This window comes from Notamacropus eugenii, chromosome 3 (genome assembly GCF_028372415.1).
Source record: "Notamacropus eugenii isolate mMacEug1 chromosome 3, mMacEug1.pri_v2, whole genome shotgun sequence".
Lineage (NCBI taxonomy): Eukaryota > Metazoa > Chordata > Mammalia > Diprotodontia > Macropodidae > Notamacropus > Notamacropus eugenii.
The window spans coordinates 119162591-119177717 of NC_092874.1; the positions used below are offsets into that span (position 1 = coordinate 119162591).

Sequence of the window (15127 nt, forward strand, 5' to 3'; positions counted from 1 at the left end):
CAGCTCTTTCTTTTCTTTTTTTTTTTGCATTACTATCACTATCTAGACACAACAATGTATGAAAAAGCCAGTCTCATTTGGCATTGTACAGTATTTTCAGTTGTGTGTATTTATGATACAGAATATTAGAGTCCTCTGAGGGATATTAACACTTTTTGAGAAACCAATTAGTCAGAAAAATTGCGCCTAAGTTCCTTAGAAGGTTTCTTTCATCATTTTTTTTATCATGGGCCTAAAGACAATTGTATTTGTCACTGCTGCATTTTAACTACTGACTTTGACAGAAATTCCGAAACTATAATCATGCTGTTTGTGAAGGATCTTCTTTTCCAAGGCCACAGGCAATATTTCAAAATCCTCTAAGGAAGGGAAATTTTAAGTTGAATTCATTAGAAGTTGGCCTAACAAATATTTATTGAGTGCCTAGTAGGCTCACTTCACTATACTGTGTTGCCATGAGTAATAAAACATCAAAGATACATTTCTGCCCTCAGGGAACTGACAAACTAGTTGGAGACAAAATAAATATCAACAAGAGCAGGGAGACGGGATAATATATGGATCAAATACTGTATATATGACAAAGAAAGCGATCCAAAACACATGCCTCTAGACTTCGAAAAGATCACTTTTTGGGGGGCGGAGCCAAGATGGAGGAGTAGAAACACACAAATACGCTAGCTCCGAACCCACAGCCCATGAAATATCTGTAGAAAAGAGCTGCCAATAAATTCGGGAGCAGGAGAAGCCACAGAACAGCGGAGCGGACAAGATTTCTGTTCCAGAGAGCCTGAAAACCTCTCGCAAAAGGTTCTTCGAGCTGCGGGCATGGAGCAGAGCCCAGCCCTGCGTTGGCTGCCCAGCGCCAAGAGGAGCAGATCCGAGCAGGCTTCAGGGACAGAATCTCCAGCAGCCGCGCGGGTCCCTCCACCCACGGGTGACAAGGGTCGGTGAGAGGGTCTCTTCGGCGGGTTGAGAGGGGAGTGGGGAGCCCCCATGACTCAGGCCCCCTCAGGAGGCAGCAGAGCCGGAGGGAGTAGATCGGGGCTCCCCAAGCAGGCAGGAGCCCGAATCCATTGTTGAAGGTCTCTGCATAAACCCCCTGAGGGAACTGAGCCCCGTGGGGCGGCCCTGCCCCAACCCGGGCAGCTGAACTTGATCTCACACTGAATAGCAGCCCTGCCCCCACCAAAAGCCCTGAGGCTGGGAAGCAGCATTTGAGTCTCAGACCCCAAGCGCTGGCTGGGAGGATCCGGAAGCGAGGTGGGTGTGAGGAGAATATTCAGAGGTCAAGTCACTGGCTGGGAAAATGCCCAGAAAAGGGAAAAAAACCAAAACTATAGAGGGTTACTTTCTTGGTGAGCAGGTTTCTCCTCCCCTCCTTTCTGATGAGGAAGAGCGGTGCTCACCATCAGGGAAAGACACGGAAGTCAGGGCTTCTCTATCCCAGCCCACTCAATGGGCTCAGACCATGGAAAAGCTCAAAAAGAGCTCAGAAAATTTTGAAAATTATGTTAGAGAGGTGGAGGAAAAACTGGGAAGAGCAATGAAAGACATGCAAGCAAAGTATGAACAGCAGATCAGCTCCCTGCTAAAGCAGACCCAAAAAAATGCTGAAGAAAATAACACCCTGAAAAATAGGCTGACTCAACTGGCAAAGGAGGTTCAAGAAGCCCAGGAGGAGAAGAACGCTTTCAAAAGATCACTTTTTAAATACTCCTAGGTTTTAAAACTGAATTTTTAAAAATGTTTATTTTGTAGTTGATTACCCTCCAAATACAGGTCAGCTCACTGATGTCAAGAATACAAAGTGCGTGACCAAAATACCAAATAAACTTTGAAGTTAAACTGGATTTAACAAACATTTATGGAGAGTCTACTATGTATCAAGTACTGCGCTAGGAATTGGCAATAAAAAGATTCAGCAAAATTAATCCCTGCTCTCAAAAAGCCCCTGCTCTCTTGGGTCTTTGGGGGAGAAGATATATCCACACACAAGTACGTACAAAATTGCACAAAAGCAGTAAGGCTTCAGTAGGAAAACAGGAAGAGGCACTTGGGCTGAGCCTTTAGAGAAGTTAAAGATTTGCAAATATAGAGGGAAGGCATGTAGAGATTGAGGCCAGGTTGTAGCCTACAGCATTTGGGGGCTGAGGTGGAGTTATAGCCCAGAGGGAGACAAACAGCAATAGCCCTTTTTATTTTATTTAAAGCAAAAAAAGAAAAAAAGACTAAAGATTTGTCTCAGGATTCCACAAGAGGGGATGTCCCTGTTTCTGGATTAGACCTCATTCCCCTTGGATCATCTCCTATCCTTGCCCCCTAGGATGAGAATTTTTAGGTTCAATTCTAGAAAGGAATTTATTCTATTCTAAACTGCAGATGTTTCTCTGCTGGGTTCCAAGGCAAGAGGGTCAGTCTAAGGTGTTGACCATGGCAGATTCAATTATGCGGAGCTTCCTTATCAAGGTCCTATATAAATACAAGTTGGACTATTAGAACTCCTGGGACATGAGCTGGACCAGCCAGCTCTCTGAAGCTTGGCAGAGGAGGCCCTGGAAGGTGTTCTTCCTAGTGGAAGAGGAGGAGATGGAGGAGGAGGAAGTCAACTACTAGGCCTTAGTCATGGGAACCTTCTACACCTGTTACATGCCAGGAGAATATCTATCACAGCTGTGAAAAGCTGCACCTTAATAAGTTGTACAAACACAAAGGAGGGACAGGATTATAGGAACAGGTCATCTGATCATGGGGGAGTGATGGTGGTGCTATTAGGAAGGCAAGCACAAATAGTTATCTTTTTATTATCTGTGTTTCAGGGACTTCTACACAGATGACTAGGTAGAAAGGGAAAAGATGATCTTCCTAAGTCCCCTAGTTGTTAGCTTTCATCACCCCTTGCCCTCTTCCATCAAATACTTTGTATTTATTGTTTATTTGCCAATCTGTATATAAGTAGCATACAGTAGAATATAAGCTCCTTAAGAGCCAAGTGCTGCTTCTGACAAAATGGTTTTCATCTTTGTAACTCTAGCATCTAGTACTGTGCCCAGAATATAGACACAGATACACAGACAGACAGACAGACAGACACACACACACACACACACACACTCTCTCTCTCTCTCTGAATAGGTATGGAGCCAAAGAAATGTTTTACTTAAGGAAGCGTCAATTTGGCTGGAACAGAGAGTGGGTGCAATGTAACCAACTTGGAAAGAGAGTCTCAAGTTAGATTCTGAATGATAAATATAGGCATTTATATTTTATCCTAGAAACAACAGGGAGCTACTGGAGTTTACTGGGCAGCATGATCAGATCTGGACTTTAAGAGTAACAATTTGGGAGCTATGTGAAGAATAGAGAACAGGGAACCCAATAGGTGACTATAGCAATCATCCAGATGAGTGTTTAACTTAGGGCAACTCTATTGTGACTACACAGAAGGGGAAAAATCTGAGAGTTTTTATATGGAAACATAATTAACAAGACTTAGCAAAGATATGAGAAGCAAGATAAAAGTGAAGAATTAAGGATGGTTCTTAAGTTATGATCTTGGATTCCTGGAAGAATGGCAGTACCATGTATTGAAATGGAGAAATTAGGAGTAGAATGGTTTTGAGAAAAAAGATGACGTGTTCTAGAACAGATATAGGCATTATTCAACAAAGTAATGCAGGGCAATACATCAACTATCTCCAATAAATTACCAGTGACCATCTTGTGCTCCTCATTACTTCAAATTTGTCTTCTGCTTACATTTTACTAAGAGAATTTTGATGAGATCACTGCATGTGCTTATTTCTGAATTTACTGATACATTTTCTTTTAAGTATTTCTTTAGCAATTACTATGCTCAGCTCCTAACTGGATGCTTTTCATGTTTATGACACAACTGATGTGCTCATGGATTTTACAACAATCTAGTACAACGGCCTACATTTCCACAGTGTTTTAAGATTTACAAAGTACTTTGCATAAAACAGGGAAATAGGGAAGTAGGAGTACAAAATTATCATCCACATTTATACATATGGCAACAGATGCCTACAGAGGCCCAGTAATCTATCCATGATGGCCATGGTGCCAAGGACAGGAAGAAGGCTAGTAAGAAGTGGGAAATGAGCTCAAGGTTTCTGACCACAAGGAGGCAAGCACTCTTTCCTACTCTCATACTGCATGCCTGAAAAAGCAAGAATGACAGACCTGGAATAGTGACAAATCTGAGGCAAAGTATAATTAAGCATATGTAAATGCGATCTATAAAAAATAACTATGATCTATATATTCCAGACATCCCACTAGTATATATCCACCAATAATAATTATAATACTATTAGCTGACATTTGGATAGTTTTAAAGTTTACATAAATTATTGCATCTGATCCTCACAAGTCATAATGGCAGATCTAACAGATGAGAAAATAGAAGATCAGAGAAATAAAATAAATGCTTAGGGTCATTTAGTTAATAGGTAGGAGAGCCAGAATTTGAATCCAACTCTTCTGACTCAAAATTCAGTGCTTTTGCCACAACATAAGAGCTGTTAAAAAGCCTGCCAAACTATCCTCAATTTTTGAAGAGTAAAATAAAAAGTACTCACAAAACAGATGACTTAAAACTTAACATTTGATATAGACCTCTTTTGTATAGTCTTAGTCAAATCATCACAGATTTTATCAGCTATGCCAATAATATTACCTACAGGAAGATGACAGAAAGTTTCAAGGAAAATATGTCCTGTTCCATATTGACCCATTCAAAAGACAAAAAAGGGGTTATTCGAAGCCATCAATTTTCCATAAAATACATTTACAGAAATCTATATATAGACAATCCCTCCATCTTCTCAAAAAAGAATTTCTGGTATAATCTAAAAAGCTATCACTTCCTATGAGGATAAGGAACAAAAAGCTTGATTTTATTAACATACAAAACTACCACAAATCATTTCGGTACATAAAACCTGACTAAATGAATCAACTCATTAAACCTAAACTTCAAGATTCTTTGCACTAATAATGAAGAGAAATTTTCATTCTAAAGAAGTCCCAGTTTCATAATTTCACAAGCATTAGTGATTTAAGATTCTCTCTTTGGGACTAATATTTAAAATAAAAAAAATATAGTAAAATTTGAATAGTTAAGAAAACATTTTGGGTGGAGCAAAGAGGAACACATGCTTTGAAATGTTCTCTATTCATTTCATCTCCTTTTTTTCACCATAAATACAAACTCTTCAAAATAATTATTTTATATCTCCTATATGAAAGGTTCCCCAAACTTTTTTTACAGAGACAAGTTACTATTTAGTTTTTCAGTCTCAAATTTGTTGATACAGGCGCTAAAAGTAAGGTCTCTTAGGCAGGAGGAATTTCTTATAGCTTTTCTGTCCAAGGCCAACCAGACCAAACAGGAGTCATAAATCAGGGACTTCTGCCCTAGAGTATTCAGCATCAGTGACAAAGTGGTAGGGAATTATTAAATTCTTGGTGAAATGAAATACTAAGATAAGGGTTGGTGATTTATATGGTACACTCAGGTAAGTAGAAACTTGAGCAAATAAATTTGCAATTGCCAAAAGACATTTAAAATGAACAAGCTAGTATTAACAAATGCAATCTAAGCAAAGCCCAAAAGATGGCTTAGCTTAGCACAGACTAAGATCCTGGAACTAGAAGGGATTTCGAGGGATCATCTGCAACTATTCCCAGGCACTTAATATATTATTCTCTGTTTTACAGAGAAATTAACAAAACTGCTTCTCCTTATTATAACATAAGTTTCCCCACACTGACAGCTTTGTATGGTTTTGCTAAGCATATTGAGTATTGGACTTTTGGTCATAAAAACTGGATCCAAGCCCAAAAGCTACTGTGCTATCACAGAAAATTCATTTAACTTTTGTTCATCTCAATTTCCTCAGCTGTAGAATAGGAATAATTCTTATGCTAGCTACCTCATAGGTTGCTGAGAGGAAAGTGCTGTGAAAAACTAAAAGGGCTATATAAGAGTATGGTCACATCATAACTATCATCCTCAATATGATTGTAGTTACCCAAAAGCTTTTCCCTAACCCTCAGAAAACATGAGATCCTTTCTCCCTCTGTGCATTAAGTTGGCAAATAAACTTATTTTAATATGGAAAGCATTAGTTATTAATACAATCTACATAAGAATAAATCTACTACTAAAAAAAAAATGACCACACTCCAAAGCCAAATGTGAATGATTTATCCCCTCCCTCCAGGAGAGTTAATCATATTTAGAAACTGTTTCTTGGGACATGCTTGTTTTGATCTGGACTAGAACATTCAAAAAACAGCACAGTTGTTCGAGAAAAAAAAAAGCATTCCAGCAATTCTTTTTTGTTCTCAGAAACATTTTAATTATTCATCCGAAAAATGTAAACTACCACTCAGGTTCACTGAATTGCCACTTTTCTGCAACAGCTAGCTGACAGCCCTTAAAAAGTGAAGGTTACAAAATACCTAATCAAACTAATTAAAGAAACTGAAGATAGAATATTCAGCAAAAGTATTAACTTAAAAATAAAATATCATTTGTGGCTTATATGCTTTTAGTTTTAGATCATTAAAGGTTCTAAAAAAAAACAAACTTTAAAAATAACATAACCACCTTCCCCTCACATTATGAAGTGATTATTATACAAAGGTAGGAAAGCTAAGTGAACCAATATAGAATTCACCTAGAAAGTTGGGAGATATTCATATGCATCAAGAGGATCACCTCGTGGTCATTCTGGTTGTCTTAATGGGTAACTGGTCTCTTACTATTCTTTTAAACACTGTATCTGGACAATATGTTATGCACAAGATATTAAATCAATAAAATACCCTCTAGCTAATCAATACAGAAGAGAAAGATGCTCTTCTCTTCTTGAAATTTTTCAAGAACTGAAACTAAGTAAATGCCTTTGACAATCTATGCTTTGTTTTAATCATACTCCGCTTCAAACTGAGATGTGATGAAGAATCTAGAAAGTCTAAAACAATGAGTAACATAAATTAAACAATATAAAAGCAAATTCATTAGTTCAAAGAGATTTTACATCATAAAAAGGATAAAACATAAAACTACTAAAGCTATGTAAAATACAAAGGAGCACTGTAAAATTCAAGAAAATTAGCTGAATATTTAAACTTAAGACTAGAAGTATAATCCAGAAGTTGAGCAAGCTTAGCTGTTCAACTGGGATAACTATCTATTATTCCTATTATTACGTGGGAAGTGGGATATAGAGTCAGGAAAAACTTAAAGTAGAAAAGAAATTACAATGAAATGACATCAGTACAAATATATTACTATTTCAATACTGCTCATGTATTGTGATTCTCTAGAAAAATTATTATTTTTCTATTCTCAGATCCTTGAAGCTGTTACTCTTAGTCAACAGGCTTATCAACACAACGCAAGAAAATATGCCCACAGTATCCCATGACATGGAAAAACTTCTTGTCTATCTTAAGGAAATACATCTGGTGAAAAAGTTTCAGAAGGCACTGTAAATATTCCATAACCTGTTGTCAGATAGAGCCTAGTAATAAGTAGCACAGATTTAGTTTTCCAATAAACCTTTGAGCTAGACAGGGCCTCAGTAGCTAGGCAGTCCAACACTCACATGACACACAAATTCTCTCAAACAATTCTGTTAAATAGTGTCCAGTTTCTGACTTCAGTTAAAAGGGGGTTCATTATCTACCTCAGAAATTCATCCCATTTTTTGATATCTACAATTATTAAGATCTTCCTAATACAGAACTAAAATATGGCTCTTGGTAACTACTACTACTTATTATAACATCAAATTATATTAATAAATAATACAGTGAATAAATTACAAACTATATTAAAAATTACAACTACTTAATCTAACAATAAATCCTCTTTATATAAACAGCAATGATTCACAAAGCATCTTTCTCATCCCAATCCTGTGAGGTCAGTGGTGCAATTACTGCTCCTATGTTACAGGTTCAGAGCTGTTAAATGACTTGCCCACAGTCATACAATCAATAAGCAGCCAACCCAGGACTTGAACTGAGATTTTCTGACTCTGAGTCCATTGCTCCTTTCACTACACCACACTGCCTCTCCAACAGAATAATGGCTAGGGTTGCAAATGAAAAATACTGCTCCAAAAGAAAGTTTTTTCCTAATTAATACATGGGTCTAAGCTAATCACAGAAGAAAAATAAAACAAATGGAGAGTTGCTATGAGCGCTGTTTTTCCTCATGTATATGATCTTGAGAAGTCTCTCATATATTCCTTTTAAAAAATGTCTTTTCACTCACTGAAAAAGTAAAGTAGGAAAAAACAGCAACTATATAAAAAATCCTTGACAGAGACAAATTATTACCCCTGACACAAAATCACTTTATTTTTATTTCGGGGGAATCTAATTAATCATCATCTCATTTTAACAACAAAAAACTTTCAGAGAAATTTTCCTGCTAATCTCAAATCAGTGGAAAATATTCTAAAAATGGATCTAATTTTAAGGCAGCAAGTGCCAATATTTCCACACCAAAAAGAGTTGGCCAAACAATTATATGAGCCTTCAGGCAGTCACTGGTATTTGATGTCCAGATTTATCATATTTTTGATAGAAATGTTTAAATTTACAGCCCAGGATCAGCACTACTGAATCACTACAGCTCAAGTGATCTTATAAGAAACTTTCAAATAAGAAAGCTATATAAAGGAATGTTCTACTTGAATAAAACAAAATTTGTCAGTTTCAATATGGGAAATAGTATAAAGAGATTTATTTTTATCCCAGAATGCTAAAAAAAAATTACCTATTTTAATGAATCGACATGGGAACATCTGTTCATCGATTTTATGCTTCAAGGTGAATGTTTCTTTGTTATAATCATTCTTTAAGCCACTGTGAGAAAAAATAAATAAGGTTACCAAATCTGACTTCATTGCTCAACACTAGTAAACACAATAAAGGAAAAACTATTATGATGCTAGATTTACTTCATTAATTTTTAATAAGTGCTAGAGGCAGTGTGGAACTAGTCGTTAAAGCATGAGACTATAACTCAAGACTCCTAATTCTATACCCAACTTTGTTACTGACCTAGTATGACAATGGGCAAATTACTTAACATCTCTATGCCTCCTTTTCTTCCATTTATTATATAGGTGAAATCTATGTGAACCCCCTTGGCCAAGTAAAGGATGACTGCTAAAAATATTTTTTGAAATGTTCAGGTTTCTATGATGCATTATCATAATTTCTAATTGGGCTGTAACCATGCCAAAATTCAATGCAATATCATATGAAACAAAGAAATTACTGCTGACAGAGGGATAAAGTATATAAAAGCTTAAAAATGCCATCAATTTACTGTGAGCTTAAGAATGCAAATTTAACATTCAAGTATGTGTACCTTTATACATGCACCCTAATCTCTAGAAAATCATATTTCATAAGCTTAAAAAATATATGACAAACAGGAAGATACGAAGGAAAAAGTGGGGAAATGTATCCCATTTATCTGTCTGATAAAAAATATATTCTATAACAGAGCTTAATATCAGGTATTAATGATTTAAATGATTCAAGCCTAATTTACCACCTCTTTCCCAGTTTTACTCATTTTCAAAGATCCCTTGGGTGTAGTCCAGTAACATCCATTCTTTCTTCCTAGGTACATATAACCACTCATAAAACTGACTTGTCATCTTAATATAACGGAAGTTAAAATAGTTAACAATGAGGGTATCACATAAATTTCTACTTACATCAGAATGGAGCCTTTTATTTACATTAAATATAAGATTAGTGTCAGGGCTCAAGGGTGGCCTTTACTTTCCACAATGATTTATGTAAATTCAAGTTTTTTTGTTAATTGCAACTAATTCATTGGGGTATTGGAAAAGAATGAGAGAAAAAAAAAATCTAAATTCATCCACCTTAATTCTTGTTCCTGTTACTCCAAATTCATGACTTTCCTCATGCTGACATTAGATTGAAAATAGTAATTCCTACTGTAACTTTCAAGTCTGGGAAAATGATAAAGTCTGCTTTATTTAGTAATGATTACTTGAAATTAATAGAGAACTACTAAAATTATTAACTTTCTACTTTTATAAAAGAAAAGGGAAAGAGCAAAAATAGAAAAAAAAGAAGCAATTATATGATTATGGTAACTATATTATCTAAACTTATTTTAAAAAGATTAAATTTAAGCTACTGCTAAGTAAGATTCTATATCTGTTTGAGGGAAGGAAAAAAAGTCCAACTACGAGCAATCATACCTATTAAAAAAAAAAAGCGTTAGGTTAACTCCAATGTTTGTAAGTCAGCTATTTACCTCCCCAAATTACAACTCACCTGGATAAGAGTTCTGTCATATTTTCTTCATTCATTCCACCAAACACTTTAAACTTCTTTAAATTACAGACATGAGTCTTCTCATATTTTCCAAATGTGATACTCTGGACTATAGCAGGCCTTTCAAGCTTGAGAATCAGGTACTAAATATAAAAAAACAACAAAATTAAATTTAAGGATTCAATGTCAATTTTTATGACAAAAAAAGTGTACCTGTGTTATCTTGAAGCTGTATAGTATGGCAAAAATATTAAAGAAGTTTTCAGAATTCCACTATCTTCAAGAATTAGGGAGGAATTTTTAAAAAGACAAATGGGGGAGGAGGGAGGAAACACAGTAAAGCCAAAATGGCAGAGTAAAGGCAGGGATTTGCCTACGCTCTCCTCCAAACCCTTCCAAATACCTTTAAGTAACGAGTCTAAAAAAGTTCTAAAGCAGCAGAACCCACAAAAAGACTGAGTGAAATAATTTTGCAGTCCAAGATAATAGAATGTTGGCAGGAAAAGTCTGTTGCACCAGGATGAGAGAGGAATGCAGTCCAGTTCTGGCCATGCTAGCACAGACCAGGCTCCAGCAAACCAGATGCAGGCTATGGGGCATCGGAATCAAGTGGCAACTTGAGAAGTTTCTAGACTTCTCAACCCGCAGACTATAAGGGGATCAGAAAATTGGTCAAAAGATTTGCAGGGGTCCCTTTGCTGGTACCACAGGCAGGACTCTATTGCATTGCCTATCCTTGGATCTGAGTCACAGTTCTGGGTCTAGGTCTCAGGTTTGAGGAAGAGCACTAATCCAGCAGAACTTATGGGAGCAGGAACCCTGGTCACAGTTCCAGGGTTGCAAAAAAGGGTTGTGGTTATTCACAAACCAGTACACAGTAGAAGACAGAAGTAAACACATTCTCCCAAGATCAAACCACCCTGGAAGAGTCAAAAACTTACAGGCCCCCAGAATTACCTCTGAAAACAGTCACACAAAAAAACCTGATGATTGGTACAATGCCCCCTCCACTTGAGAAACAGAGCCCCACTTTTGCACAGAGTTAAAAATCAAGAAAAAGGCTGGAAAATGAGCAAACAACAGAAAAAAAATTCTGACTGTAGAAAATTACTATGGTGACAAGGAAGATCAAAACACACACTCAGAAGAAGACAAAAAAGTCAGAATACCTACATCCAAAGCCTCAAAGAAAAATGACTTGGTCTCAGGTGATGGAAAAGCTCAAAATAGATTTTAAAAATCAAGAGATAGAAAATTGGGAAGAGAAGTGAGAGTGATGCAAGAAAATCATTAAAGGACTCAATGGCTTGGCAAAGGAGGCACGAAAAAATACTGCAGAGAATTAACACCTTAAAAAAACAGAATAGGCCAAATGGTAAAAGAGGCACAAAAATTCAGTGAAGAGAAGAATGCCTTAAAAAGCAGAATTGGCCAAATGGGAAAAGATATACAAAAATTCACTGAAGAGAAGAGATCCTTAAAAAAAATAATTACTTAAAAGTCAGAATTGGGCCAAGGGGAAGCTAATGATTTTATGAGACATCAAGAAACAAATAAAATCAAAAGAATGGAAAGAGAAGAAAATGTGAAATATCTCACTGGAAAAACTGACCTGGAAAAGAGATCCATGAGAGATCATTTAAGAATTATTAGACAGAAAGTAATGATAAAAAAAAAAAAAAGCCTAGACATAATCTTTCAAGAAATTATCATGGAAAACTGCCCTGATATTCTAAACTAGAAGGTAATATATAAATGTTAAGAATCCAAATATGCCCTCCTGAAAGAGAACCCAAAATGAAAAATTGCAGGAATATTTTACAGCCAAATTTGAGACATCCCAGATCAAGGAAAAATACTGCAAGCAGTCAAAAAAGAAACAATTCAAATATGGTGGCACCAGAGTCAAGATAACACAAAATTTAGCAGCTTCTACATCATAGGAGAATCAAAGGTCTTGGGATATGATATTCCGGAAGGCAAAAGAACTAGAATTACAACCAAGAATCACCCACCCAGCAAAAGTGAGTATAATTCTTCAAGCGCAAAAAATTGCAATTTAATGAAATAGAAGACTTTGAAGCATTCTTGAAGAAAAGACCAGGGCTGAATAGAAAATGTGACTTAATCAGTAAAGGATTTGATAAGATTAAACTATTTATATTCCTACATGAGAAAATGATATTTATAACTCCTAAAAATTTTCTCCTTATTACAGCAGTTAGAAGGAGTATACATAGAAAGTAGAGGTATGAGTTGAATGTGATAGAATGATTATCTAAAAATATAAAATTAAGGGATGAGAAAGATGAATGCACTGGGAGATGGGGGGAGGGAGAGGCAAAATGGGATAAACTGCCTGGCATAAAACAGGCCTGAAAGAGATTTTACACTGGAGGGGGGGGGGGGGTTGGAGGAAGTGTTGAGGGGAGTGCATGAACCTTACTCTCATTGGAATTGGCTCAAAAAGGGAACAACACACACATTCAGTTGCATGTAGAAATCGATCTTACCATACAGGAAATTAGGAAGGAAAGGGGATAAGAGAAGGGGAGCTGGTAGAAGGAAGGGTAGTTTGGAAGAGGTAAAAGAAGCAAAACACTTTTGAGAATGAACAGGGTAAAAGGAGAGAGAGTAGGATAAATGAGGAAGACAGGATAGAGGAAAATACATAGTTGATAATCATTACTGTGGAAAAAAAAGTTTTTACAGAGAGTTTCTTTGATAAAGACTTCATTTCTCAAACATACAGAAAACTGAGTCAAATTTTTAGAAATAATCATTCCTCAACTTATAAACTGTTTAAAAGGATACAAAGTCTTCAAACAAAGGAATCAAAGTTATCTACAGTCACATGAAAATAAAAATGCTCTAAATCACTATATGATGAGAGAAATGCAAATTAAAACAACACGGGGCTATCAACCCACACCTATTAGACTGGCTAATATTACAGAAAAGGAAAATGGCAAATCTTGGAGGGGATGTGGGAAAATTAAAACACTAATGTGCTAGTGGTGAAGTTATATACTGATTTAGCCATTCTGGAGAGCAATTTGGAAGTATGCCCAAAGGGCTATAAAACTGTGCATCCTTTGACCAAACAATAGCACTACTAGGTCTGTATTCCAAAGAGATAAAAAACTAAAAGGAAAAGGATCTACATGTACAAAAATATTTATAGGAGTTCTTTTAGTGGAGGCAAAAAATTGGAAATTGAAAGGATGTCCATCAAATAGGGAATGGCCAAATAAGTTGTTGTGTATGACTGTGATGGAATACTATTGTGCTTTAAGAAACGGTGAGTGGGATGCTCTCAGAAAAACATGGAAAGACTTACGTGAACTGATGGCAAAGTGAAATGAGCCAAACCAGAAGAGCATCGTACACAGTAACAGCAATACTGTATGATTATCTACTATGAAAAATTTAGCTATTCTCAGTAATATAATGATTTAAAGACAATTCTATAGGTCTTATGAAAAGTGCTGTCCATTTCCAGGGAAAGAACTGGTAGATATAGATGCAAAAATTTTAAATAAGATTTTAGCAAAAAGAATACAGCAACTTATCAAGAGAATAATACATTATGATCAGGTAGGATTTATACCAGGAATGCAGGGCCGGTTCAATATTAGGAAAACTATTAATACGATTGATCACATCAACAACAAAACTGACAGAAACCAAATGATTTATCTCAATAGATGCAGAAAAAGCTTTTGACAAAATACAACACCCATTCCTACTGAAAACACTGGAGAACATAGGAATACATGGAACTTTCCATAAAATAATAAGCAGTATCTACCTAAAACCTTCAGCAAGCATTATATACAATGGGAATAAACTAGATCCATTTCCAATAAGATCAGGGGTGAAACAAGGATATACATTATCACTACTATTATTCAATATGGTACTAGAAATGTTAGTTGTAGCAATAAGAGAAGAAAAAGAAATTGAAGGAATTAGAATAGGCAAAGAAGAAACTAAGTGATAACTCTTTGCACATGATATCATGATATACTTAGAGAATCCCAGAGAATCAAAGAAAAAACTACTTGAAATAATAAACTGTGGCAAAGTTGCAGGTTAGAAAATAAACCTACACAAATCTTCTGCATTTCTATATATTACTAACAAAGCCCAACAACAAGAGACTGAAAGAAATTCCATTTAAAGCTACAGTAGACACTATAAAATATTTGGGAGTCTACTTATGGAAACAAACCCATAGACTATATGAATACAATTACAAAACACTTTTCACATAAATAACATCAGATCTAAGTAAGTGAAAAAACATGAGTTGCTTGTGAGTGGGCCGAGCCAATATAATAAAAATGACAATTCTACCTAAATTAATTTGCTTATTCAGCGCCATTCAAATCAAACTATCAGATAACTATTTTGCAGAGCTAGAAAAAATAATATCAAAATTCACCTGGAAGAACAAAAGATACAGAATATCAAGGGAATTAATGAAAAGAAATGCCAGGGAAGGTAGTCTAGCTCTGTCAGATCTCAAATTCTATTATAAAGCATCAATTATCAAAATCACTTGGTACTGGCTAAAAAAACAGAAGGGTAGACTAGTGGAATAGGTTAGGTATCCAAGACACAGTAGTCAATGAATATAGCAATCTGCATGTGTTCATCCTTCATTGTCAAAGAGACCATGCCATCAGAGAAATAATGACATGACTCGCACTTGACTTTGTTTTGAGTGAGGGAGGGCTGTGCAGGTCACCAG

The 15127-nt window shown here is 36.0% G+C and overlaps 1 protein-coding gene across 2 annotated transcripts in view; it reads right to left on the reverse strand.

Annotated features, from left to right (window-relative positions):
• MKLN1 (muskelin 1) overlaps positions 1–15127 on the reverse strand; it is a 244633-nt gene that overhangs the window by 165348 nt on the left and 64158 nt on the right. For both annotated transcript variants that reach the window (XM_072650124.1, XM_072650123.1), the window contains exons 3-4: positions 10372–10514; positions 8825–8913 (exon numbers count right to left, since the gene is read on the reverse strand). In XM_072650124.1, coding sequence (XP_072506225.1) covers positions 8825–8913; positions 10372–10514 — 232 coding nt within the window. The remainder of the gene's footprint in view (positions 1–8824; positions 8914–10371; positions 10515–15127) is intronic.